Source organism: Fusarium phalaenopsidis, assembly GCF_050370095.1.
Source record: "Fusarium phalaenopsidis strain FUZ10S chromosome Unknown contig_32306, whole genome shotgun sequence".
Lineage (NCBI taxonomy): Eukaryota > Fungi > Ascomycota > Sordariomycetes > Hypocreales > Nectriaceae > Fusarium > Fusarium phalaenopsidis.
In genome coordinates this window covers 811,489-834,240 of record NW_028145403.1, presented here as the reverse complement: position 1 = coordinate 834,240, position 22,752 = coordinate 811,489, and the positions used below count along the sequence as shown (strand labels likewise).

At 49.9% G+C, this 22,752-nt stretch overlaps 9 protein-coding genes and 1 non-coding gene across 10 annotated transcripts; 6 read left to right on the top strand and 4 right to left on the bottom strand.

The window, feature by feature from the left end:
* Nucleotides 1–349: 349 nt before the first annotated feature.
* LRP88_11115 (pyridoxal phosphate-dependent aminotransferase) lies at nucleotides 350–2,013 on the top strand (the record flags this gene model as incomplete). The annotated part of the gene is made up of 9 exons (XM_083247554.1): nucleotides 350–466; nucleotides 517–558; nucleotides 618–874; nucleotides 923–1,068; nucleotides 1,283–1,320; nucleotides 1,368–1,447; nucleotides 1,503–1,589; nucleotides 1,720–1,935; nucleotides 1,986–2,013. 9 exons carry the CDS (start codon nucleotides 350–352, stop codon nucleotides 2,011–2,013), a joined length of 1,011 nt encoding a protein of 336 aa, XP_083096702.1.
* A 676-nt stretch (nucleotides 2,014–2,689) lies between these two features.
* Nucleotides 2,690–4,905, top strand: LRP88_11114 (ferric reductase family protein; the record flags this gene model as incomplete). The annotated part of the gene is made up of 2 exons (XM_083247553.1): nucleotides 2,690–3,237; nucleotides 3,288–4,905. 2 exons carry the CDS (start codon nucleotides 2,690–2,692, stop codon nucleotides 4,903–4,905), a joined length of 2,166 nt encoding a protein of 721 aa, XP_083096701.1.
* Nucleotides 4,906–5,015: 110 nt separating this feature from the next.
* Nucleotides 5,016–6,282, bottom strand: LRP88_11113 (S-adenosyl-L-methionine-dependent methyltransferase; the record flags this gene model as incomplete). Its single annotated transcript, XM_083247552.1, has 3 exons — nucleotides 5,016–5,258; nucleotides 5,308–6,045; nucleotides 6,112–6,282. The coding sequence occupies 3 exons, from the start codon at nucleotides 6,280–6,282 to the stop codon at nucleotides 5,016–5,018; spliced, it is 1,152 nt and encodes a 383-aa protein (XP_083096700.1).
* Nucleotides 6,283–6,612: 330 nt separating this feature from the next.
* LRP88_11112 (uncharacterized protein) lies at nucleotides 6,613–7,759 on the top strand (the record flags this gene model as incomplete). The annotated part of the gene is made up of 3 exons (XM_083247551.1): nucleotides 6,613–7,218; nucleotides 7,276–7,623; nucleotides 7,676–7,759. 3 exons carry the CDS (start codon nucleotides 6,613–6,615, stop codon nucleotides 7,757–7,759), a joined length of 1,038 nt encoding a protein of 345 aa, XP_083096699.1.
* A 1,780-nt stretch (nucleotides 7,760–9,539) lies between these two features.
* On the bottom strand, nucleotides 9,540–10,820 carry LRP88_11111 (uncharacterized protein; the record flags this gene model as incomplete). Its single annotated transcript, XM_083247550.1, has 4 exons — nucleotides 9,540–9,673; nucleotides 9,731–9,898; nucleotides 10,037–10,189; nucleotides 10,244–10,820. The coding sequence occupies 4 exons, from the start codon at nucleotides 10,818–10,820 to the stop codon at nucleotides 9,540–9,542; spliced, it is 1,032 nt and encodes a 343-aa protein (XP_083096698.1).
* Nucleotides 10,821–12,562: 1,742 nt separating this feature from the next.
* LRP88_11110 (uncharacterized protein) lies at nucleotides 12,563–13,677 on the bottom strand (the record flags this gene model as incomplete). The annotated part of the gene is made up of 2 exons (XM_083247549.1): nucleotides 12,563–13,361; nucleotides 13,580–13,677. The coding sequence occupies 2 exons, from the start codon at nucleotides 13,675–13,677 to the stop codon at nucleotides 12,563–12,565; spliced, it is 897 nt and encodes a 298-aa protein (XP_083096697.1).
* Nucleotides 13,678–14,415: 738 nt separating this feature from the next.
* LRP88_11109 lies at nucleotides 14,416–14,505 on the bottom strand. Its single transcript has one exon. It is a non-coding gene; the product is annotated as a tRNA-Pro (tRNA).
* A 619-nt stretch (nucleotides 14,506–15,124) lies between these two features.
* LRP88_11108 (SDR family NAD(P)-dependent oxidoreductase) lies at nucleotides 15,125–16,005 on the top strand (the record flags this gene model as incomplete). The annotated part of the gene is made up of 3 exons (XM_083247548.1): nucleotides 15,125–15,419; nucleotides 15,474–15,729; nucleotides 15,780–16,005. The coding sequence occupies 3 exons, from the start codon at nucleotides 15,125–15,127 to the stop codon at nucleotides 16,003–16,005; spliced, it is 777 nt and encodes a 258-aa protein (XP_083096696.1).
* Nucleotides 16,006–20,700: 4,695 nt separating this feature from the next.
* On the top strand, nucleotides 20,701–21,222 carry LRP88_11107 (uncharacterized protein; the record flags this gene model as incomplete). The annotated part of the gene is made up of 1 exon (XM_083247547.1): nucleotides 20,701–21,222. The coding sequence occupies one exon, from the start codon at nucleotides 20,701–20,703 to the stop codon at nucleotides 21,220–21,222; it is 522 nt and encodes a 173-aa protein (XP_083096695.1).
* Nucleotides 21,223–22,176: 954 nt separating this feature from the next.
* LRP88_11106 (uncharacterized protein) lies at nucleotides 22,177–22,671 on the top strand (the record flags this gene model as incomplete). The annotated part of the gene is made up of 1 exon (XM_083247546.1): nucleotides 22,177–22,671. One exon carries the CDS (start codon nucleotides 22,177–22,179, stop codon nucleotides 22,669–22,671), a length of 495 nt encoding a protein of 164 aa, XP_083096694.1.
* Nucleotides 22,672–22,752: the final 81 nt, after the last annotated feature.

Here is a 22,752-nt window from a genome sequence, read left to right as displayed (position 1 = left end):
AGGTTCTAATCAAGATACATGTGAACGGTATCCGCAACTGACGTAGATCTACTCTAGTAAGGGCTGAAGATGGAGAAGCCTCTGTAGTCATCTTCCAATCGGGACTCTGCACCAAGATTGTTCAAACCAACAGCACCCTTTTGGCCTCTCCCGTCTTACGTGGCCCAACCATTATTGTCTGCTGCAATATCCTTGTAAGATGCCCCTCACTTGTGTTGCCCTCTTACGTGATAGGCCTGCAGCTTTGTCCCTCGTGAGGGGTAGATATAAGTTAAATGGGCCTGGTTGAGTCAATCTGCCTTTGTCCTCTCACAACAAGTCTGCCCCGGGTTCAAGTCTATCAACAAGTATGTTGTCAACACGAGGGACCTCCTGGACGAAATATGGTTACCTTCATGGCAAGGAAAACGCCTATGACCCCGTGAAGAACCCGAATGGTGATGTCATTCTTACCAATGCTTTCAACGTAAGTGGTGGTATCACTGGAGCTCAATGCTGGGAATGCTGACCATTTAGTGGTTCATACTTGAAGATCTTGCCAAGTTCATGAACAACCATGTATGCTGAGCTACTTCCGAACTCTATTCCATAATAAAATTGCTGACCATCACTCCAAGCATGAGCTTGATAAGAGCCTCCTCACATATGGCGAAGGCTACACAGGAACCTTGCGACTTCGATTGGCCATGGCAAAGCACTTGAACAGACACTTTCATCCAGCTCAGGCCATCGATGCTGAGGAAATCACCTTTACCGCAGGTGTAACCAATATTAACGAGGTTTGTGCCTTGGTCACCTGTGATCCTGGGGAGGCTATTATGCTTGGGAGGCCTATTTACGGCCCCTTCTCTAAGGACTTTGTCATGAGGACTGGGTGAGTATTTCTGCTCGATCGCGCTCACCAATCTAATTGGCCTTACAGAGTCAATCTTGAATATGTGTCAGTGGGAGATACGGACCAATTCTCGCCTGATTGCATCTCAGGTTACGAGGCTGGGTTTGAGAACGCGAAAGCCAGAGGCGTCAAGATCAAGGCATTGGTCATATGCAACCCACACAACCCTATAGGTGAGAAGGATTGTTGCTCAATGGGGCAACGCTTATGAGAGTCTAGGGCAATGCTATCCTCGCGAGACATTGGCCGCTCTTTCGCGATTCTGCGCATCAAAGGGTATCCATCTTATCAGTGATGAGATCTATGCACTCTCGGTCTATAACCAAGAGGCTGATGGGTCAGAGAGGTTTACCTCTCTTCGAGCTATTGATACTTCTAATATCATAGACCCCCGCCAAGTTCATATTCTTCATGGAATGTCCAAGGTAGGTTCTGTTCACCTCGTCACTCTTGGCTGATCTAATTGCATCAGGACTATGCCGCAGCTGGTCTTCGACTTGGATGTGTTATTACCCAGAACAAAGAGTTTTCCAAGGCTGCGCGTGCGATTTGGTGAGTCAGATATGGCTATCAGATGTCAACCTACCTACTCACAGTTATCTTCTAGCCGATTCTCCTCGCCGTCGCAACTGTCTATGGACCTGGCAGCCAAGTTCCTCGAAGACGAGGCATTTGTAGACCAGTTCCTGGAAAAGTCACGAACCAGGCTGCAATCAGGCCGTGCCTTAACTGATAAACTCTTAAAAGCAGCCAATATTGACTATCACGAAAAAGGGCAAGAGTTTTCCCAGTAACCGCTGCGAGCAGTCACTTACACGGAGTAGGAACGCCGGCCTCTTTGTGTGGCTCGACTTGTCACGACATCTGGTCCTTGAAGAAGTCAACGGTGACGAATGGGAAGCCGAAAAGAGACTTTCCCAGCGCCTCACGCGGGCCGGAGTAATCATGGACACGGGAAGTGAATATCGGGCGCCTCGGGCGGGAAGATTTCGCCTGATGTTTACCGTAGACGAGGGGACCCTTCGTGAGGGGATCAAGAGGTTAGTGCCAAGCCACATGTTAGTGATGGTTTACTAATGTCAAGATGCAGAATATCGGCAGTTCTAGAGAAGAAATAAGGGTCGTTTTCTGTGATGAACCCATCACTAACCCCCACCCCTCCCAAGCAACTGGCTCACTACGGACAAATAGGAATAAAATCATGAGATTTAACCGTCTTCTACTGGATGAAAAGTTTTTTCAGTTACCCACTAAGTGCCGTGTTTGTCGTGTAGCAGTCTGTGAACAAGGATCCCATGCAGATATGTCGGGAACGCGCACATTTGAGCGAGTTTCACTCGGACATGGGCTAGAGACCCTCCAACCATCATCTCGACCTATCTTGAGGCAAAGGTTGGAAAGCATCAACACCACATGAGGCCTTGGCAAGCCCGGCTGATGTCTGTATCAAGTTGTGTGAGAGGAGAGAAAACTCCAGGTTGAAATACCCAAGTAAAACCGTCCCCCTTGTTGGTGGTCTAGACTTGTGTTGGTGTGTGGCGGTTGGGCTCTATCGCTTTTTGGCGGGCGCCATATTGCTCAATTCCCCTCTCGCTACCAACAGGGCGGGTGAGGCGACGACACCGTCTGCCGGATGATACGATTCAATCTTCTCAGTGGAGGGGGCAACTGTCAACCCTTGAATGTGTCTGCAAGGAATCCAAGGCTCTGTTAAGCTTATATAAGGGCCCTCTATTGGTGAAGCTTCTTTGTCCACGCTTGCTCACCATCAGCTTCCAACACCAAGTCACCAGTATGCGATCGCTCTTATCGGCACTGGTTCTTGCCAGCGTTTCATCTGTCAATGTCTGGGCGCATGTTACCACGGGTAGAGAGCGATATGGAGTCATTGGTTATGGCGTGGTAATGTATGATCCCCCATGCGCCTTTGGCTGCATCGACACGGTCAAAAGCTGGACCCTTGACTGCAAAGACGATCACGGTATGGGCGAACACTCAAGCTCGATGCACATGGCCGCCGCAACACCTGAGTGTAAGGCTACAAATGACCCCTTCCTCCAGACCATGGCATGGTGCTTCCACACCCATTGTGCCGACGTCAAGAACTCGACTCTTGAGAACATCTGGGAGATGGACATTGTTGGACGGCTCAAGATTCAGCCTACGCCCAAGTACTCCTACCAAGTCGCTCTGGCTCTCGCCTCCAAGGACCCTCCCACCGAGCTCGTCGACTCGGAGGAGGTGCTCAACAGAACGTCTTTGGTGGATGAGGATGCATGGCTTGCTAATTTTAATGGCGACAATGGGTTTGAACAGATGGAGATTTTGGCCGAGAGATATGGGTGAGCACTCAGAATCATCTTCACGTCCCCATCGACTAACAGCAGCACAGCATTGTTCTCATGGCTACCTGTGTCGCCATTCCTGTCGTCTTCTCCTGGCTTCGCTTCCTCTCACTTCCTCAGTCTCTCGTCTCCAAGTTCTACGCCACCGTCATTGATCCTCCGCTGTTTGGACGATACCATGCCGTGCCCGTTCTTGGACTTGGCTTCGTTCCTACACGTGGCCAGGGACTTTTCGTCGCTTACATCTGGATCATCAACATCATCCTTTCGGCCGTGGGATACAAAGTCCGAGACCCCATGTCCTGGTACGGATCCCTCGAGCAGCAGCTCATCGCCTACATTAGCAACCGTGTGGGACTCTTGAGCTTTGCCAACCTCGCTCTCGCTGTTCTCTTCTCGAGCCGCAACAACCTTCTCCTCTTCATGACGAACTGGTCTCACTCCACTTTCCTGCTCATCCATCGCTGGATTGCTGTCATCTGCATGTTGCAGGCATGCTTGCATTCTGCCATCTACCTCCAATTCTACCTTGATCCTCTGACGGGTGAGGGCGCTTATGCAGAGGAGTCCAAGCTGGACTACTGGATCTGGGGTATCGTAGCTACCTTGGCATTGGTCCTGCTCATGCCCTTTTCCATTCTCCCACTCCGACAGAAGCTATACGAAGCCTTCTTGGCATCGCACATCGTTCTTGCACTTCTGTCCATGATCGGCTGCATGCTGCACATCTTCTACCGATACGAGTGGCAGTGGGGATACCAGACCTGGATCTGGATCGCATTTGCTTTCTGGATCTTTGACCGTTTTCTTGCTAGACCGTTGAGAGTCGTGCAGAATGGTGTCAAGAGGGCCATTGTCACCGTCATTGATGAAGACTATCTTCAACTCACCATTCCCAGAGTTGAAGCTGAGGGTCATGTCTACCTTTACTTCCCAACTCTCACATGGCGCTTCTGGGAGAACCATCCCTTCTCGGTGGCCGCAGTGTCTTCTGTTCCTACCTATTCTCAAAAGGCCCAACCTCATAATGGGAGTGACAACGCGAACGAGGATGAGAAGAAGGTCCCCAAGACAACCGATCTGGAGCAGTTCTCGGGCGACGCCGTCATTTCTGGTCTGGTTATCTTTGTTCGACGTCATACCGGCTTGACATCTCTGCTGTCGGCCCATGCAAACTCGGCAACGGGCATCCCTGTGCTGGTCGAGGGCTCATACGGCCCCCAGGCATCCATCCTCCCGTCTCCGGGGCCATACCCAACGATCAATTATCCCAACATCATCTGTGTGGCAGGCGGAGTTGGCGTCACTGGTGTCTTGCCCTTTTTGGACCGCAGCCCGAGCGTCATGGGTCTTCGAGGCAAGAAGAAGCTCTTCTGGGGCGTTAGGACCGAACCTCTTGTGCAGGCAGTTCGAGACATTATCCCTCACGTCCACCACGGCGAGGATGAACAAGAGAATTGGAATGGCTTTGATGTGTCCATCTCTGTTGGTAAGCGTTTCGATCTTGACGCTGTGCTTAAGAAAGAACTTGAAAGCGTCACAGATGGCACCACGGTCGTTGTCTGTGGGCCATCTGGCATGGCAGATGAAGTCAGAGTTGCCGTGACTGAGCTTGGAAAGGGTGGTTGCGTTGTGAGGTTGACCGAGGAAAGCTTTGCGTGGTGAAGAGAGATGCTAGCACAAGCTCGCAGTCATTTCCACTTGGCGCTGCCGTTTTATTCAGACTGTAGAACTACTACCACAGTTCATATTAACATTCTACTCTTGAGGGTGATTCATCCATTCTCGGCCGGCTTGCGTCCCACAATGAACCGGTAACTCGTAATGAGTCTCAAGTCCCGACTGCGAAACTCTCTCTTCACACCCTCCATCAATACTCTTACTTGGTCTTGGGAATACTGAAAGACTCGCGTGAAGAGAGCAGGCGTGTGAGACTCGACTGACATTTGCATGTGCGTGAGCTCAAACTTTCCCAACTCCTTAAGAGCAGGGTCCTTAGCCCATGGTCCAATAGGTATCTATCCCAGCATGAGTTAGTTGATCTTCAGAAGGAGGAATTTTACTCACCCGAAACACACGTTCCTCGACATCTTTAAAGCCTGCATCAATCATCCATTGCTTGTGGTACTTGGCAACGTTCAGCCGCTTGCCAAACGCCTGGCTAGTAGCATCCAACTTCTCAACCCACTCCATAGTCCAGGGTGCACGATCACAGCTGTCATCGTCACTAAAGATCCAAGCGTCGTACTCTTGCATCTCCATCCAGCCTCCAGGCTTGAGATTGTTCTTGGCCTGCTGATAAAACCGTGCCCAGTCCGCAGATGTACCGCTCAGTGCGCGGCCGTGGATGTAGTCGAACTGCTCAGATTCTCTGTACGTCCAAACATCCTCGTAGTCGTCGACGTGGAATGAGCAGTTGGCAGGCACCCACTCTGGCTGGATAGGCGAGAGGTCGACACCAGAGACAAGAGCAGTGGGAAAGTCATCGGCCATCTCAATAGCCCAAATACCCGTACCACATCCGAGATCTAGAATACGGAGCTCCGGGTTGGTCTCCGGCTTCGGCAATGGGGCCGTGTAGAGAGCACCGCCGAGAAGAAGACGCCAGATGTGATGTTGAAGGTCTAAACGCTGCTGCTCTTGGTCATCGTTGGGCAGGACATACTGGCCTTCTCGGTATGCATGGTACCGACGGCCATTTTCGTACTGGTAATGGTAGATGGAAGATGTGATGGATCCAGTGTAAGACGTGTCCCTATCTGTAGAGTAGGTAGAGTCGGCATCTTCATTGTCAAAGGCCTCATGCTGATGCGATTGTGAACATTAATCCCTCAAAAGCCACAACGGCCCGCAGCACCTCAGGCAACTTACATCGACCTGTAAAGGAGCCGGTCGCTGTTCTTCCTCATGCTCGATCGGCGAGTGTCTCGTCACCTCGGCCGCTAACGGTTGAGCTTCTGGACTAGCTGGGTTTGAAGATGGTGATCGTGACGATCGCGACCTTGGTGGAGAAGGGCTCTTTTCTTCCTTCGGAGACGCCATATCTGAGGCTAGCACAGGAGCTACGAACTAGAGGGGGAAATGAGCGGACGACGTGACACTGGCTCACCGCTGAACCTTTTGTACTCTTGTTATCTGAGCAATCAGTTCATTTTCGACAAAAGAAACCCCGCGCCGCCCGGACTAATGCTCGGAGCGAGGGCCGAAATAGGAAATGCGTCTCTGATGAACTGATGTTCGAGACCTAACAATCCCTGTCAAAGAGGGGCACCTGATGATACCGCGGCCATCGGGTATAAGATCTCGCGCGGATTGTCCCCACCGAGAGTGCACTCAACACCACAAACATTATCGCCTCATATCGCCTCAGTCATGTCTGGTGACAAGCTCATCGTTGTTGTTGGCGCTACCGGAAACCAAGGCGGTTCCGTCGCCCGTCGGTTCCTAGAGGCCGGCTTCCGAGTTCGGGGATTGACCCGCAACACGGCTTCGGCTTCGGCCGAGAAGCTTTCCGCAGCCGGCGCCGAGGTTGTCTCCGCTGACCTCAACGACGTCACTACCCTCAAAGACGCCTTCCGTGGAGCCAATGTCATTTTCAGCGTCACAAACTACTGGGAGCCCTTCTTCCGACCTGATTGTCGAGAGCAGGCTGAGAAGGAGGGTATCTCTTGTCGAAAGTTTGCCTACAATGTTGAGTATCAACAGGGTAAGAACATTGTCGACGCCGCATACACCGTGGTCGACTCTCTCGATAGCAATGGCTTCTTGGTTTCCACTCTGAGCCAGGCGGAAAAGTGTAGCGGTGGCAAGTTCAAGGACCTCTATCACTTTGATGGCAAGGCCGATATCTTCCCCGCGTACGTTGAGGCCAACTATCCGGAGCTAGCTGCCAAGATGTCTTGCATTCACACAGGCTACTTTTTCACGAGTTTCAATATTCTCCCCAACTCGTATTTTGGCAAGGTCAGCTGTCACAGAGTGGACTCATCTGGTTGTCTGTACTTGACCTGCTAATTCTACTTGAATGTTCAATAGCAACCTGATGGAAGTTTCGAGATGGCCTTTACAACTGCCCCAGACAAGCCAGCTCCTCATTTCGATCCAGTCGGAGACATGGGCAACTTCACCTACGCTGTGTATCAGATGCCGCCGGGCAAGGCCTACATGGCCGAGGGCACAACCTGCACTTGGCCAGAATGGATCGAAACCTGGTCGCGCATCACAGGCGCTAAAGTCAGCTATCGCCAGGTTACGCCGGAGGAGATGGTGGCTGCCACTCCCGACAGGGAGGCCGGAATTGAGGTCGCCTTGATGTTTAGCTATACGTCCGATCCCGGGTATGGTGGTGCAATGGATCTATTGACGGCGAAGGACCTTCGAAAGGTATATCATTCGGCCCTTCAGCACGTGAAGTTGTTTGCTGACAGATTATAAGGCTGGAATTGACTGCCCGATGACTTCTTGGGAGGAATGGGCCGAGAGACACGACTGGTCAGCAATCCTAAGCAAACAAGCTTGATTGAGCATGTCGGCTACGTAAACAAATGATAGAGCCTACGAAGCCAGACAGAGTTGTATGTCATTGGTATCTCATATTTGCAAGTCAAGGCCTCACCGTTGGCAAGTACAACCGACCCTCTTCAGCCAAGATGCTGTCGCTCTCCTCTCTCAGCCAACTCAGCCAGCGTAGGCGCTGTCGTAATATGGTCCAAGATACCTCCAAGCCACACAATTACTCTACGCCTCAGTCCTGTAGATGTAATTTTGCCACGAAACCGGAGACGGACGACAGCCGATGCACCAGTTGCCGACTCGGTCTCGTGAAGCAGAATGGCCCATGTAAACTTTGTGCTAAACCGAAAGCTTTCGTAGACGAGTGATCGAGGCTGATAAATACTAACAACGTCGAAACAGTCATCTTTGGTTCCGTAATCGGGCACCCGATCTCCCGGTTTGAGCTGTTGAAAGGTTGGGTTGATGACGCGGCTGGCCACCCATGATTTGGGCAGCATCCTTTCCCAGCGCGATGTGAGATACCAGCCTCCGCGTTCTTTTCCTAATTGTACGACCTATGGAAATATGTCCGCTGCTGATGCATTGATAGTTCGGGTCCGGTTGTAAACCATCTCAGCTTCGGGAATAATGTCATCTCCCGGATATGTAGCTTGCTTCATGGCAGGTTCGTATGTTGGTAATTGATGATGACTGCCTCTGGATTGACAGGGTAGGAACATAAGACGACCTTGGTGTTGAGAAGAGATTTCTCACTCATGTAGAAACAGCTGCTCACTGGATTGTCTTGTAAGGGAGTGGACAATGGACTTGAACTTAACCCTGAAGTTTATTAATTCCACTGAGCGGTCCGAGTTAGCGAGACTTTGAAGGATTATTAAGAACAGAGCGGAAGATTAGAATGCCGCGATCGGAGTTTTTCTGTCTGGTTGATGCAGAGGGCGGACTTTACTCAAGTTCGCGCTTGAACAAACTCAGATCGACAGGAAGACTAGCCTACACCCTCAGCCTCGACAACGAGATATGCAGCATTATAAACTGGTCAGTAAATACTAAGAGAGGAAAGTGATACACTCAATTTGTATGGAATCACAAAAACACCGTCTAGCTCTGTTAGCTAATGGTACTTGACACCTGGCTGCACACGCGTAACTTCTCTCTCATTGTTATCCTCCTCTTCCAATTCCTGATCTTGGCCCGTACTCCTCCCTCTTTGGCGGAGCATCATCTCTATTCGTCCCTCATCCCCAACTACCCTCACTGAAGCAGACGTATTCCATGTCCTAGAACTGTCCACGCCTCCACCGACGCTCCCTAACTCGTCTGAAGCTTTGGAACGTAGTGCGAGCACCAGGATTTGTCCGAAATTCGACCAACTAGAGACATGTCATAGGTGCCGTGATGTCAGTACTGTTTACCACGTGGATGAGGACGACGACGACGACGACGCGTAAAAGGAGAACCGAGATAGCAAACGGAATGGTCCGGCTTCCCTTGAAGCCATAGACGTGCCCTCCCAAGAAGTAGGTTTGATGTATGATGGTGTCGTTACGATCAGGTGGTGGGTCAGTAGGATATTCCATCCCATCGGCTTCAGTAAAACCATACGTAGGGCCCGTCTGAGACAATGCATCCGTTAAATGTGCTGCCAAGGTGATGTGAAGGCAGACGGAAGATGAATGGTTGACGATGCCTGGATAACAAAAGTCGTGTATCTGCTGGTAAGTCGAGATTGTCTCGTTAGAGGAGCTCCCGTCCAGCTCGATTTGTTCGCCTACGGCCGTCAACTATTCTTCCCTCATTTTGATGGTATCACCAGCTTTGGCAGAGTCCCCAAAGTGGTGGAAGAATTTGAACAGAGGCGAGTCGAGCTGGCTCTGCGCAATGCTTGACTTCCCCTCCTCAACCCAGACGTCGGCCTCTTCCCAACGAGCATGGATGCTGCATAGCTCCAGCTCGAGGCTTCCCTCCTACTCACCCTGCAATGGTGTACCGTCATCGGCCTTCCAGTCATCAGTGACAAACACCATGGCCGCGCTAATGGAAGATTTTGTTCTGTCTGAGAGATCGACGATCTGATAACCGAGCCGCGGTGACTTCTTCCTTCGGGCGTTTTTGAGCAACTTCTTGAAGCTAGAGTCTTTGTCTATGTCGAGAAGAACATTGTTACCAGCAATGTTGGAATCAAAGCTAAAACTTGCTTTTGATCCCGCCGTTTTGTTAGGCGCGCACTCCACAGCAACTAGGGGCTGTTTCCATCTCTTCACTTCTGAAGAATTCAAACTTTTTCGATAAGACTTGGTGAGAACATCTGTTGGCTTCTCCTTCCAGTATCGACCAAGCTGATCAGCCACGGCGCTCATGGGAGTTGTAGCAATTGCCATGAAGCTCGACTCTAGGTCCTGAAAGTCCATGGTAAGCGAGATGAGACGACTTCCTGGGGTATTGAGGTTATAGTTGGTATACGTAAAGTTGGCCATCCGTCACGAACTGCTAAATTCTTCCTTGTCTGGCGGGTCATCGATCGTGGGAATGAGCATCCTGAAGAGATCTTGTTGACTTGGCTGCGTATTTGCGTGAACTTGATACAGGTCAACATGCTTGGAGTCTAGGTCCGTCTCGTATAGCTTGGCCTTCACGTATGTGATGACTTCGTCTTCTTTTGGCTGTATGTGGACTTGTTTCCAGCCTCCGCGTGGGATGATTACGAAGGCGGGCAAAGGAGCAGCAGCGAGAGAGAGAAGAATGGCAATAATGATAATGAAGCCAGGAATCCGGGGTCTTGCTCGCGAGTGATTTGCTCCCGGTTGTAATATAGCAGACCACAGCTCCCAACTGAAGAGGTAGAGGGTCGGGGCACCGAGCTGAAAGGGCGACGAGAGAAAGCCAAGGGGAACGCCGTTCTTGTCAACTAAGAGGCCGAAACAAACCCGATACATTAGGACATCAGCGAGAGATACCAGGATGAGAATCTCGTGACCCTTTGCCACAAATTGGAGAATACTCAGTTGCTCGGCGGTAGGATGAGGCCAGCGGACCCGGGCGATGTAGAGGGCGAGGATTGCCAGGGTGATTGCAACAGATGGCAGATGGAAGAGAGCCAAGTGTCCGAGAGCTGTCCATATTCCCTTACTGCAGACTTTCTTCGGGGGTTCTGGGTTGTTGAGCTTCTTTGGGTACAAGCCCCGAGAGTTTGAACCTTGTATGAGAGTCTCGGTACTTTCGACTATGTCCCTTGCTCTTGGGTCTTGAAAAGACGTCGCGGTCGTGGTTGTGCTTTGAGGGTAAGGATCCTCGGCAGTACTACTGAGAGTGGAATACTTGGGGAAGCCAAATGCTGGCGGTTTTGTTTGCTCGTGTGACGTCTAGACCAAGTCAGTTCACCGACTATTACCAATCCTGAGTGACGTGAACACATGCCTCTCTTGACCAGGGATCCCTATCGATAGAAAGGGACTCAAAGCTGGACATCTCGAGCTGATACTTGCGCAACATGTTGGCGTTGGGATGAAGGACGAAGAATTAAGGTCAGTGGGGAGGCGCTTACGATAAATACTCTCTGAAACAGAGGATTGGGGCTGTACACCTGGTGCAGGCTCAGTGACTGTGGTTGGTTTATGATTGTACAGGGGTGGTGACCAGGATGAGACCATTGAATATAGAGAGGATTGTACGTCGTGATAAATAAAAATTGTAGACAAGCTCAAGAGAAGAGAACGGGATGTAGCAAGTGGCCTCGAATTTCTTCCCAGTTTCCAGCTTGTCGAGACGTATCCCCATCTTCCCGGGCTCAGTTATTTATAGAATCTGTCAACTTCCATGCAAGTCCTTGGGGGCGGTATGACCCCGGAAACGTCATTCCCGTGTGCCAAACTACTGCCTAGAACCCAGAGGCATAACTCCAGTCAAGTCCTACGAAACAGCCGAAATGCTTGGTAGATCTTGAGTGACTTTGCTCCAGGACTCTTTCACCATCGGGAAGGATACTAGTGGCAATCATGAGATGTGAGCTAAGAATATTTGTTTTTTGAGCTTAAAATTCAGCCCTCTATCGCTACTCTCACGTCACTTAGAATGGCGGGGTTGCACCATTGAGACGGCGAGACTCAAGCGTCACTCTTCAAAATCAGCTTTGATCTAAGTACACCTTCATCATTCTGAATGGACATCAACTGCTCTTCATGATGTGCAGCCTCTATTAGAGCGCCTGAACAACCCTCGGTGATTGGCTAATCTCGGCGCTTACCAGCCGCCCCCAAGTCACTCCGGGCACAGCCACAAACGCGTCGCTCCTCGGGTATCTCGATGCCTTCAAGCCTGGGTCTTCGGTGCAGATATCGCTCGTTGATGACCTTGAGCGATGGGTAGATTCTCTCGAAGGCACGGTGACGCGATTCCGGCTCGCGTGACTCTAAAGCGAAAGAAATTCGAAACATTATGTTAATCTGAAAGGCTTGAAAGAGTACCCAATCTGGGGACAAGTCTTTCCTTGCAACGAACGTTAAGTGACTTCTAGTCTAAAGAGATATGTCGACTAACGTCTAGGAACAGGGGACCAGGAAAATATACAGAACAAGTCCGCAAATACAAAGCTTTTGGCCCAAAATAAACGGCCGAACTCCAATCCAAAAACACTCCTTAGTACATGCATGATTCCAGACCCAGGGCATTAATCATTACTATGTTGCTGATCTTAACTCCAAGCACCTTTAACCAGCCTTACCACCACCACCATCGTGACCTGACCTTCTTATTCCCTTTTGAAGACACAGCCCCGATTCCATCCATGATCTACGTTCAAAAGTTGGCATCATTCTTTACAAATGTGTTCAGCGAATTCACTCACCTTGTCCAGTTTCTCGTCATGCTCATCACCACCAATGAGCGTCATGAAGAACCGAGTAATCCTGTTCAAGGAAAAGAGCACCTTGTCATTTTCGTCCTTGATAAACTGTTCTTCTGATTGGACAAACTTGATTTCAGTGACGTGGTCCCCGGACGTTTTTGAAGCCTCAAAGGTGATACGCGTATCGTCTGGCTTGGTCCAGGAGCCGCGGATATGGTTGCCGTCAGCGTTTTTGTCAAACTTAAACTGACCCTTATCCGTCTTGATATTGTCCCTATTGGTTTCGAATTGGTCCTTGGCAGCCTTGGCGCGGTTCTTGGTAGCCTTGGAGCGGTCCTGACTGGCCTCAGAATTGTGCGTACCGGCTTTCACTTGCTCTTTATCGGCATTGAATTGGCTCTTGTCGGTGCCGAAACGGTCTTTTCCCATGTTGAAATGGTCCCTATCAGCGGTGAAATGATCGGTATGACTCCTTCCTTGGGTGATCGATTCAAACTTCGATGCGATGATCTCTCGCAGCTGTGGAGCACCGTGAACAAGCTTAAACTCGGCAAAAATGACGGCGAGGATGATAACAGCTTTCACCAACAGTTTGAGCTTGCGATACCACCACCTGGCGGAAGGGAACCGGAAAGCAGGAAGGCGGATGCCACTGAACATTCCGCGGGCCCTGTCAGCGGAGTCTCGAAAGGTTGATCGGCGACCAGCATCCGCGTCCTGGTTGTCTGCCTGGGAGTTGGGACTAGATGGTCCCTGTCCAGATCTTTTCGGTTTAGGACCGTGAAACCTCATGATACCCTCAAAAATAATCTCTCTTTTGGTATCCCCTCAAGGGTATGAGGGAGGATGAACACCATTGGCTTGTCATCCATCTCGCCAAATAGAATATTCATTGGGGCATCAAAACCAGTCCAGCTCTCGTGAAACCACAAAGTATGTGGAAGCAGTTCTCCTCCAGGATACGTTTGGGCCTCAAAATACATGAGGGCGCATTCCTCGGCCTCCAGGAACTTTTTGGGGGGGCCCATGGACAAGGAGTCATCGCCTGTAGCGGGCGTGGGAGGGCGTCGCTCGGTCATGATGAGAAGCAATTGGTAGTAGGATAGTGATCGCAGTCTCTGGGTCGAGTAAAGAAAGAGACAGTGTAAGTCGAGGAGTCAAATATGGGTGTAAACTGAAGACGGATGAACCGAGTCAACCAAGAGTAATAAGTATATTTCTAGTACAAAGCCCTTGCAAGAACAGTACAGATGGGCCAGGTGACTGGGTACCAGAAACAAAGCTTTGTCAGGGAGAAAAAAGGGCCAAAGGGATAAATTCTCGATGTCAAAAGCCCTTGTTCAAGGCCAGTCTTTATGGGAGGCCATTGTGCGCAAGCTCATGACGGCCAGAGCGATTGTCCTCCATATTTTGTCACAAAACTCAAAACAGCGTCCCTTTCCAAAGACGATAATGTTGGCTCGGGCAAGAAGGAGCCTTTAGTGATTCCTTGACAGCAAGGCAGTCATGGTTGACAGAAACGTCTTGCTATAGCTTCAAAGGATAAATACCAAACTACATGACAAGGCAACAGCATACTCAAACGAGCTTTTGCTTCAAGGGATTACAATGGCACGGCGAGCAGGCTGATTGCTAAAAAGAACAAAGCGATCATCCGAGAATACGGCTAAGAACTAAACAAATTTGGGCCTCACACATTAAATTACAGGTATTTCATCGCTTAAAAACTCCCTTTCGTAGTTGTCACCCGCAAATACTCGATCCAGTCAAAAAAAAAAAAAGAAATACCTCTTCGTCGTAATGAACGGCAAAAGGAAGGGTCTGGCCGGGGATTGAACCCGGGACCTCTCGCAAGCTTGCTTTCGGGTTTGCCCTAAGCGAGAATCATACCACTAGACCACCAGACCTATCACGTGATTGCTTGACAGGAAATGGCGTAGGACGCAATAGGTGGATTTCCAGTGGTGACCGAACAGGACACAACGACGATGCCAAACCTCCGTGACTCGACCGAAGAGCAGCTAAAGCGGTGAAGGGATATAAGTCACTCGATTCGATTCTCCACGGACGGATAGTTGGATTACACAATGAACTACCCGCTTCATCATTTGTCAGCCGTCCTGAGAGTCTTGGCCCCCGTCCGTGCCCTGTAAGATCGAGTGGCGTCCTGCACGACCAGGGTCACCTGTTTCCATTTCAGGTATAGCGTCTAACGACCGGATGGCTTACCCTGTACTCAAGGTCGTGGCTAAAGCGTCAAGACATTAGAAAGTGATGGAATGGAGATCTGGGACTTGATATGGCTAAAAGTAGACATCGTGATGATGCAATCTTCAAGAAACACCTGTTTCCTAATGTGGCAATAGGTAGGGCTTCGGTTGCAAAGACGGATTACCATAGCAGATGTTCTTCAGATCGATAAAAGGCCTGGATCAACTCCATGTAACTGACATTTACAAGCAACAGCAAACAACATTAACAACTACCTCATCCTAATTCATTAAAGTTTTCAACACTTCATTTATGATGGCTGTCGACACTCTCTCCCTCGCTGGCAAGGTTGCCATCGTCACTGGCTCCGGCCGTGAAAACGGAATCGGCGCCGGAATCGCTCTCGCCCTGGCCCGAAACGGAGCCGCTGTCACCATCAACTACGTCTCCGACTCAGTCACTGAGCGAGCCAACGCTCTGGCTGACAAGATAAGAAGCATTGGAGGCCGAGCTGCCGTTGTGAAGACCACCGTCGATACGCCTGAGGGTGCCAAGTTTCTCGTTCAAGAGACCCTCAAGGCTTTTGGAACTGACCGCATTGACATTCTGGGTATGTCTCTTTCGTGAAATTGTGGAAAAATGAATATGGCTGACGCCCGACTAGTCAACAATGCGGGTTGGGGAACTGCTAGTAGCAGTCTCGACATGACGGCCGAAGACATTGCTAGAACCTTTGATGTCAATGTCAAGGGCCCCATCTTTGTTGCTCAGGCTGCTGTGCCTCACATGCCCCCCGGTGGCCGAGTCATCAACATCACGTCCACCGCCTCCAAGCTTGGACAAGCCGATATTCCCATCTATGGAGCTTCCAAGGCTGCCCTTGATAGCCTTACCTGGTCGTGGGCCAAGGAGGTAAGAAAGTCTACGAGTAATAAACGGATTGAGCTGACGAGAGGTAGTGGGGTCGCAGCCATGGTATCACTGTCAACTCTGTCGCCCCTGGCCCCGTTGTCACAGACATTGTCCCACCGGAGCTTCAGGAAGAGCTGCACCGGGAGCACGTCAACAACACTAGGGCTGCTAAGAGAGTCGGCACCATTGAGGATATTGGCGATGCTGTTCTGCTCCTTGTGTCCGAGAAGTCTCGATGGATTACTGGACAGTACATTTCTGTCAGCGGTGGAGTGAGCAACTAGGGTTAATACCACCTATGGTCTGGACAACCATGCGTTCATAGCACGAGCCTCTAGTTGAAATTTTATTTAGATAGACAAGAATTCAACCGCCGGTCGCATCTCACCTCGTTTGAAGCAAGGTTGCACTTCTTACCTGCGCTAAATAGGTGGCGCCTGGTACTTACAACCAGCTTCATGAAGGTGGGCCCACCAAGATGATGCTTACAAATGGGCATCCCTGGCACCCGTCAGCACCGTCTTCCCATAAGAAACACTAGTCGGGCATTTCTACCAGTTCAATCAATCTCCTTGGGGATATTGCTCAGTCCTATCTCAAACATGGTATCATCACGATCGGTTCGAGGGCATGAAGCCTCCAAGCCCACGGCCGACTTGATGTTCGTCAGCATCACACGCCCAGACCAGATCAAAGACCGAAACACTCAAAGAAAGATCAACCGCCATGTCATGAAACCGATAGGCCTGGCGAGACGAAGGAAACAAAAGAATGGGCAAATAGAGCTTGCTCTGAAACCAGTGGAAAAGCCATCGTCTACTGCTGTTGTACCCTGGCAAGCAGACGATAACATCGAGTACGCTTCAATGCAAAGTATTCCTTCACCAATGAGCGCGGACCAAGACCTCAACTATCGGCATTTTTCGAGCCGTGCTTACAAGATCATCGCCTTTTGTAAGGCCAGCAGCATTCCTCACGTTCCGTGTGTGTACTGACTACAAATAGTACGCGAATGGGATTCTCCTGTTTGCTCAATGATGCGAGAGCTGTCCTTTACTCTAGCAATGATGGAAGACAGCGCAATGCATATTACTCTTGCGCTGACATTGGTCTTTGCCCAGGAGCGTAGACAGCATCTACTGGAGGAGAGCAACAGCTCCTTAGGCCACTACAACAAGTCAGTTGGTCTTATCAACCAGCGGCTAACCAGCATTGGCAATCAGGTTTGTGATGCTCTTATCGGCGTTGTCATCACCCTGGCATGTTATGATGTGAGATTCCACGGTTCCCCATCATTTCAACTTCACTAAATTTACCCACAGATATGTATCTCCAACCTCGATCGATGGGTAATCCACATGAAGGGGCTGAGGAAAGTAGTTGAGCTTCGTGGCGGATTCAACAAGATCGATTCTCGTTATCTACAGACGACACTTACCTGGTGGGATATCCCTGCGCTGATTCTTGTAACCCATGTTAAACTCCTGCAGGACAAGCTTAATTGGCTCAATGATGCTTGATTCACCTTCATTTTTTGAAGCCCTTGAAGAGCCATTACCACAGAGACGGGCATCGCGTGATCTTGGCATTGTTACCAGCACACTGCAGAAGCGACTGCCAGATCACTTGAATCTTTGCACCCTACTCGAATCCATGTCCGAGTTTGCCACAGCAGCCCGCGAGAAATCGCAATGGACCAATGACACAATCTCAAAACAGAAACTGCAGTATGTCGTGTCCACATTGCTGAAATTGCCTCGACATGGTATTTCGGACATCCGCGATGATGGTGTAGCTCTCTATGAGGTGCTGCGCCTGGCTTCGCTCTTGTTTCTATCGGGCCCCTCCACGAGGCTTGCTGGGAACAAGAGTGGCAACACGATCGTCTCCTATCATCAAGGTCGACTCCCAATGTTGCTCAGATCACACAAACTCGATTGGACAGGCTTGGAGGATCTGGAACTTTGGGTATTGGTTATAGATGCATTGGCCGAGACAGGCCAAGACCAAGAGTGGGTTTTGGATCAGATCAACCGCACAATGATGGCGAGAAGGCTCAGCTGGGATGACGCTCTTGGGACTGTGGCTCTAATCGCTTGGTCTGACGGACTGTGGGCTCGCACATTAGACCAGCTGGGCGCAGAGCTGGAACAGATATAGGCACTTCGGGGTAAACATTGTTTTGAGAGAGGATTGCATTCCTTTGATGCATCTAGTAAGATTTCGTCTGACTAGAGCCAAGCCATGCGTGCAAGGTAAAAAATAATTCTTTCATCAGGCTCGACTACTTGCTCTATAATTTTAGAACTGCTTGAAGATGGTGTCTGTAGCACGACTTTGTAGCTTTGCCTGGATCATGACATCAAACTGAACAGGCACATCTCCCTTGTCAAGCGACTCTTCGTCATTGGCCGCCCCATTTCTGGTCATCGACGGTTCTCGGCTGTCAGGCAGCAGAGCACGATACAGCGCACCATCACCTGCAATAAGCAGCGTCTCCCATCCCACGCATTTTGGCCTATTTCTACCTTGATTGTGTTATTGCCATTCAAAGTGACTTCAGCCAACGTTCTACTGACGACATGCCTCCTGAGAAAAGTTCAAAATGTCGAAAACAGGCGAAAAAGAGGATAAAGAAAACTACAGACGCACAGCAACATGAAGCCGTTGATCAAGAGGGAGCATCGGAGCTTGGCCGTTCCAGGACCAATCTCTCGTCTTTACCACAAGAAATATTAGGCTTGGTCCTGGACAACATGAGGGGTCACGAAAGTGTCCGCTAGAATAGGGCTGACGCATTCATGGATACAGGAGTCGTTGACCCTGCGAAGGCTCGGTCTGACCTGCAAACGATATCATCAAGCCACAAAACCACGCACCCAGCAACACGCACCCAGCAACACCTGCACCTCTCGGTTGACTCTCGTGGCCATGTAGAAAGGTTAATACAGGTCATTGAGCCACATTCTAGCATTGATCAGAGAAGGCAACTGTTGAGAGAAGGCCAACGCAAGGGCCAACAGAACCAGTTCCCGCGTGGCGTCGATGAGGATGAAATACCAGCTTGTGCATCTCGTGTTCGCCAGTTGACTTTTGGGATTCCCCCCCAAAGATGATCACATATCTATCTTGCCAATAGGTACCTTGATGAAGCCTTTAAAAATATGCAGAATGCCGAAATCGTCGATGTAGGCTCTCTCACACCGTCAGTGCAACCTCTCCTTCGCGTCCGTGGCAGAAACTGACAACATTGATAGATCAATGGGAGATCACATTGCGTCAATGCAAAACCTGAAAGCCTTGAGCATGTTCTTAGACCACCAATCGCTGTTTCGCATGTACCCTCTGAGAGATATCACAAATCTGCGACATCTGAAGGTTGTCGACCATACTTTGGGCGAAGCTCTTGCGCATGACGACGTGGTTCTGTCTATACTATTCAACTCGGCATCGACAATTCGCAGCCTTTTCTTAGAGACGAGTTCGTTGCAGCTGGGCAATTTTCTGCTTGGATGGGAGGAAATGGCCCCCGAAGCTGACTGGATTGACCAGGAGAGTGTCTACCTCAGCGCCCTAAAGTCTCTCTCTCATTGGCCTTCGTTTTAACCAGAGTCTGATTGATTCACTGGAAAACATCATCGACTTTATGAACTTGGACGACCTGACGATTGGAATAGTAGCAGCTGGGGCCCTTCGCCTCTTTCCATTCCTCGGAAGGTTGGCTGCTGAGCCAGGTACGGCAAAAAATCTACGCAAACTGTCCTTGGTCATGTCAAGTGAAAGCACGTTACAACATCTCGGAGATCTAGGCGCTGATATGGAATTTGAAGCAAATATCCGGTTCATTGCGTCGTTTGACTCTTTGACCTGCCTGGAGCTCAAGGAACAAAACCCATACCCGGTGACCATTGATGATGGTGCTCTTCTATTTGACGCTTTATGGCGAGCCATTATTTCCCACGGTAACTTGGAAAGCTTGAACATAAACTGCACCGAAGATGTTGGTACAAATGCCATTCCACGGTTATCAGCAGCGACGGTGACAACCCTGATCAACAACCCACCTAAATTGAGGAATTTTGAGTTTGCACCGGCTGAAGGGGAAATGGTACGAGCCCTCTATCATGCTATAATTCAAGCCCGATAAACCTACTAACTCTTGCTAATAGGAAGAAATTGGACAGGCGCTCAGCCGCGGCAAAGCCCTCTTGTCCATCCTCTGCTGCCCTCAGCCAAACCAGCCTCACGCATCTACACGGGGTCCCGATTCAAGGCTCATAATTGTTACTGAGATCCTGGAAGGCTATTTATCTCGGGATTTTGGCAATTTCGAGAGAAAGTTCGTTTGGGAAGATCACTACAAGCTCAGGCGCATATCTCTCAAGCACCGATTATAGGATGTCGCCTCAGCGTTTGGCAAGCCAAGAAAAGGTAACAAGAAACCTAAGATACTGACGCACGAAGGAGATGAAGAGCGTCAAGTCATGTATCGGGATGTTCGGAGTTTCTGTGAAGACGCGATTGCTACGAATGGTCCAGGGAGTGAATGGCTTCGAATGGTGACCAAGGGTCTTAATTAGACTAGAGTGATATTCTGTCGGATTGGAGCTACTTGAATTACAAAAGCGGTGCTAGCATATGTGATTAGAGGAAAAAGTCAAATGAAAGTTGGTGTGCTTGCATCAGTGTTTGTGTTGTTCGCTGATCAAGGCCAAGTGTTCCGTGGCTCCGCTTTGTTCAGTCAGTCCCCCCAGGCGCGGACACATCGAACAACAGAGTAGCCTAGAAAGGAAACGGCCCGGATGAATAGACAAAGGTCCTCAACGGGAAATATGTCGATTTGTTTAGGCCCATGTCTCATGATGACAAGAAAATCTATAAATCGGCTCTTATCCTCGTAGCAAACTTGATCATCGGGCACCCGCCGCTTACAACAGCTGACCACTTCCACAATCATAGCCCTTTCTAAGAAACGCAAAATGGCAAAGCAGACCAGTATTGAGACCAACGAGCGCGCGGCCGCCTGGATTCCCTGGCTTACTTGGCTATTGGAGCACCCAGAAACCGTCACGCCGGAGGTCGATGACACCAAGAGCCCACCAGACACTAAAGAAGGTGATGAAGGCGAGTGCGCCGACGACAGCACCGTAGACTGGGTTTATGTCGACCCCTATGATGACCCCTATGACACCCAATACGGCACACTGCCTCGAGAGTGCATGGACCCAGACTTTCTGATCTGGGTCAACTCTGAAGGGCGTCATCTCATGGAGGATGACCCAGAGGCAATTAAGGGTGTCACTGAGGCTCTTCGTGGACTAGACAGGGATCGAGCTGATGTTGTTCGCGAGCTGATCAAGGAGAGATGGAAGAAGGCTGCGGCTGTTTACAAGGAACAGGTGCACGAGGCCAAGAACAAGCTGGAGAAGACCGAGGAGGAGCCCGCCAAGTATGTCACTCGAACGTCCAAGAATCTCAGATTCCCCAAGCTTAGCTTTTGAGGGCCTTGACCATCTTGAGTCGAGTGAAGATGAGATCTTGAGGATGAAGGAGGGTGTTGAGCCCTGGATAAAAGGCTTTGGGCGAAAAGTATAGACACTAAGGCTGTACTTAGTTTTAGATAGGCGACGAAACCTATTCAGGTATTCTTGCTAAATTAAGACTGGAAGTGTAGGATGTTTCCTTTATGACATGAGCTGAGAATGAAACATCCCGTCGTAACACCCCGTCGCAATGACTTAACAAACTTGACCCTGACAATGGCCTGGTAGAACATCAGACAATACTTGGCAGGAAAAAAGGAGTAATGTTCCGGTGTAGCTCATCATCAGGGGAGATAAAAGACAAAGACGTATAGAACCGCCGATTCAATGTTGGTCAAGTAAAGGTTCACCCTAGCACAGATCCATCCCACAACATCTACGAGATAACTTTATCACTTCAATTAGTTACGGGAAGAAATGAAATGGAAAGGTTTTACAACACGGAACCTCAATTGGAGAAGTACCGAGGCTCACACCTTGGGCATAGACCATATTGTGCTTGCACATCGACAATGCCAAAGACCTGCGAGAAGGTCTCGCCAGAGTGGAGCTGGGCCGATGGCAACAGTCGTACGTAATGTTAAAGACACTTTTCCTGACCTATGGAACAATGGCAAGGCGGGTAAGTTGTGACTTGATGTACCATATTAAAGTGTTATTGCCTGATAGCTTGATAACATCAAACTTTGCAATCATGTGCCGCCGAAAGTTTGTGAAGCGACGGTGAATCACTGTTGCAACGAATTGACTGGCCCGAGATTTCAAAACATTGCCCATCTGATCCAAGCTTTCTTTTCTACCTAATACTGCCATTTCACTGCGCTCTCTCTTCCTTCATCAACAGCCCGCTCACAGCATTCAATCATCACATCACAACTCCTTGAAATCTCTTGAGCCTCTTCGAAAACCACCATGGCCGGAAAAGGCAGAAGCAGCAAGTCGCCTACGCCATCATCTCCTCCCAAACCTTCTCACTCCGACATGATCCTCGCCATGAATGATCCCTACATGCAGCAGATCATCGACGGCACCAAGACGTACGAGTTTCGAAAGTACAACATGCCAGGCATCAAGAGAATCTGGTTCTACCGCACTGCTCCACATTCTGCCATCACCCACATGTGCCCCGTCGATGAGGCCGTGACCAGAAACCCAGGTGATGAGCCGCTTCCCGAAGATGGCATGGGGAATAAAGAGTACAATGAGAAGCATGCGGACTACGAAGGCTACGACTACGCATACCGCATTAAGGAGGTGTATGAGATCAACGCTGAGGGGGGAAGGGGGATTACATGGGCAATGATGAGAGATGAGCATGGCATGAAGATTGCACCTCGTGGGAGAGTCACTGTCCCTGTTTCCATGATGGCACAATACCCTCTGGAGAACCAGCGCAAGATTCGTTAGGGAGAAGAACCACGGCTTGTACATTGGACTTGAGGAGAGTCGTCGGTAGGAATGATTTCGGTTTTCAACATGCTTAATTCA